Here is a 3397-nt window from a genome sequence, read left to right on the forward strand (position 1 = left end):
AGACCTAGATTTAATGACTGATGTTTCTTGCACTATTTCTAGCATCATTCTCTACATCACGGGTTAAAATTCAGGTGTCCTATAATTGCAGGTCATTTAGATTAGATAAAGGCCTTTAAAGAAGTAATTTCTAGGACATATTCAGTATAAAAAGGGCATAATAATTATTTTTAACATTATCATACAGTTAACTTTTAAATTTTTATATGTAAACTTAAATGATGCAACATACTTGCAAATAGACGAAGAAAACCACATAATATTTATTGCCGATGTTATGCTATATTAAGGTCTTTACTTATGTTAAATACAATCTTCAAAATAATCTTTTTACAATAGGTGTTTCATTATTTCTGTTTTATTGTGAGGTGACTGAAGCTCAGACGCGTAGTGAGTGCACCCTTTCTACCATCTCAGAGACAGTAAGTAGTAAAATTTGGGATTTAAGTCTCTCATGATTTTATTAGAGCATGTTGTACTTCTACTTAAAATAAAATAGTATATAGGTTGATATTTAAGACAAGTCCATGATAAAAGGTTAGTCATGTGGTGACCTCCATGCACAGAAGTCACTGATTCTGCAAATAGAACAAAGTGTCTCTCAAAAGGAAGGCAGTGGGCTCCATCACGTATGAGTCGTGGTAAGGCAAGGGTGTGTCTCAACAGGGAGAGCAAGTCTCTGAGGGTTGATCTCAGAGTCCTCATCTGTAAAACACATTTTATCTTTTTAGGATTTCAAAGTAGAATACAAGGTTTATGAAACTGATAAAATATCATTCCTTCGTCGTGATTTTATTTTCCTTATAAAAGTTTTGAAAATGACAATTCTAAATGGTATATGATTACAAGGTTCAGACAGTTCTAAACTTTCGCATTCTCAACTTCATTTATAAATGATTTACTGTGACCACAGATAGAAACCTTTTTCTTTTTCTCCATGGCTGGAAGTTGAGCTTTTCTTCTTTTCCTTTTTCTGTCCCTGACTTTGGTCTCTTTCATGTTTAATGACACATCATTAACCCTTTTGCAGAACTTTGTCTCATTCTTTTCCCAGGAAGGTTTCCAAGGGAGAGAAGGAAGGTGCCAGAGGCCAAAGAAGAGCCAAACTTCTTGTGTCACAGAGGATATTTGATGGCTTTGGGGAGTAAAGATGTTCCTAGATGAGTAACCAGAAAAATGGGCTTCCACGTTTAAAATGAACATCTTCCTCAGAACATATCTTAGGTCTGTACACACAAAAAGGCAATACAGGTACTCGTCCAGACAGTGAGTGAAACTACATAAACTTGTCAGCAAATGGAATGACAAATATCGCAGAGTTCTGGCAAGAACTCTGGAGAAGAGCGCAGTAAAGGGCAGTAAATCCTGGTAGTAAAAGCTTCTCGGAGAAACCAGGGTAGGGCCTCAGTGAAAGTTGCTTTTACAAAATAATAACAGAAATTTTGGTACTAAGTTTATTCATATTTCAGTGAATAGAATTATGGGCTTGGAAATACTTTCTTATATTATCTAGCCAAATCATTTTTTAAAACACATGCTTAAATAAATACTACGCCCAGAGTCATAAAGCAAATTAGAAGAGCAGAGACCACTTTTGCAGAGTTAGATTTCTTGACAATTTTAAACTTTCCCTTTGCATTCAATGTTTCTTTGCCTATTTTTGCTAGCAGCTAAATCTCTTAGAAAGCCTTATGAGGGTTGTTTGCTTTTCTCAGGTACAAGAGGACAGAGAGAGGCTATAAAGCAACCTTCTGTCTAGCAGTGGCCCAAGGATAAGCAACACCCTGTACAAAACCATTAAGACAAATATAGAATCTTGGGAAAGCAAAAATGGAATGCTTTCTTATGTTTAAATTAAGATGAACTACAGAGGTGTGGCAAATTGGACTTTATTCCACCCTTTGCTTTAATCTGATTGTTAATTTTTTTGTAATGAACACGCACGGTTTATATAACAATAAGGGAAGTAGAAGAGAAAGTATATTAATTTTTGCCATATTAAAAATTACTACTTTTGCTCTCCGCCGAACCGCTGACGCCATCATGGACACGAGTCGTGTGCAACCTATCAAACTAGCCAGGGTCACCAAAGTGCTGGGCAGGGCCGGTTCGCAGGGCCAGTGCACGCAGGTGCGCATGGAATTCATGGACGACACGAGTCGCTCTATCATCCGCAACGTGAAAGGCCCCGTGCGCGAGGGCGACGTGCTCACCCTACTGGAGTCAGAGCGAGAGGCTCGGACGCTGCGTTGAGTTGGCGTCTGGGTCCTGGATGTCTAGGTGGAAGAGATGACCCCTGGGGGTGACATCTGACTGTTAATAAAGCATTTGTATTGCATGTAAAAAAAATACTACTTTTGAAGGTTTTTAGAGTGAAAAGTGGGAGTTCCCATAGCTACCTTCCCTGAGAGACCTACAGACTTCACATCTGAGCCTTCATCTCTCTAGCCTGTTCCATGGGGTTTCCACCTGTTGTTTAGGAACTTGGTACTAGGGGAAGCCTGTGACGGCAGCTTCTACTTAGCCACGGGTGATGTTTCTTTGCCACTAAATCAGTACTCACAATATAGGTACCAATTATGGGAGTAAAAGAAAGACAGAAAACTGTACTTGAAAAATAATTAAATTTAAAAAAAATAAAATAAATGATGGTCTCTGCTTCACAAATGTCTCTAATTCGTACTACTTACCCATTGTGCATAATCTAAGACATCCTAGACTGAACTTTACGACACAGACACTGTATTACTGCATACATTCTACTAGTATATTTGTCTGTTTCCTTCCACCAGACTATGTGAAGGTTATGCTAATTTTTATTATTTATGATTCTCACCATACTACAGTGAATAACCCAGACTAAATCAATTATTTGTTTAATTTGAAAGAAAAACAGGAAGAAAGGGAGGGAAGAAGTGGGAATAAAGAACATAAGCATTGTTACATTTATAGTTATAGATTACTTTATAGTTTAATTAAATCCAGCCTAAGAGCATTGTAACATTTAAAAATACACAAACATTATACCAACTTACAGTAATAAATTTGTGACAAACCCATAGCTATATTGCAAAACATTCGTATATAACATAGGCCTTGAAATGAGACCTACCTGTACATTTAGGTGTGCTAAATGGCTTAAATTTAAATCTAGGTTTGTTGTGGACCGCTCTGCCTGGTTTCAGGAATTGTAACTACCTCCCATGACTAAGGATGAGTGAGTGACCTCCGGAATGCAAGCCACAGGAGACAAAGCTTGTCTCTGGTAGCTAATCCTGCCTCAGTTTCCTCTCCCTGCCCCCAAAGCATGGCCTATGTTGTTAACAGGTAAGTCCCCTCAGAGGAGGGGCAACCTAAGCCAGACGTGATCACTTGGGAAGCCATCCTAGAAAGACTT

At 38.2% G+C, this 3397-nt stretch overlaps 1 protein-coding gene across 1 annotated transcript; it reads left to right on the forward strand.

The window, feature by feature from the left end:
• Positions 1-2016: 2016 nt before the first annotated feature.
• LOC118982290 (40S ribosomal protein S28-like) lies at positions 2017-2349 on the forward strand. Its single transcript, XM_037039338.1, has one exon. It carries the CDS (start codon positions 2044-2046, stop codon positions 2251-2253), a length of 210 nt encoding a protein of 69 aa, XP_036895233.1. The 5' UTR covers positions 2017-2043; the 3' UTR covers positions 2254-2349.
• The last annotated feature ends 1048 nt before the right edge of the window (positions 2350-3397 follow it).

The sequence above is a fragment of the Sturnira hondurensis genome, unplaced genomic scaffold (assembly GCF_014824575.4).
Source record: "Sturnira hondurensis isolate 20B ecotype Veracruz unplaced genomic scaffold, ASM1482457v3 Scaffold0025370, whole genome shotgun sequence".
In the NCBI taxonomy this organism is placed as follows: domain Eukaryota; kingdom Metazoa; phylum Chordata; class Mammalia; order Chiroptera; family Phyllostomidae; genus Sturnira; species Sturnira hondurensis.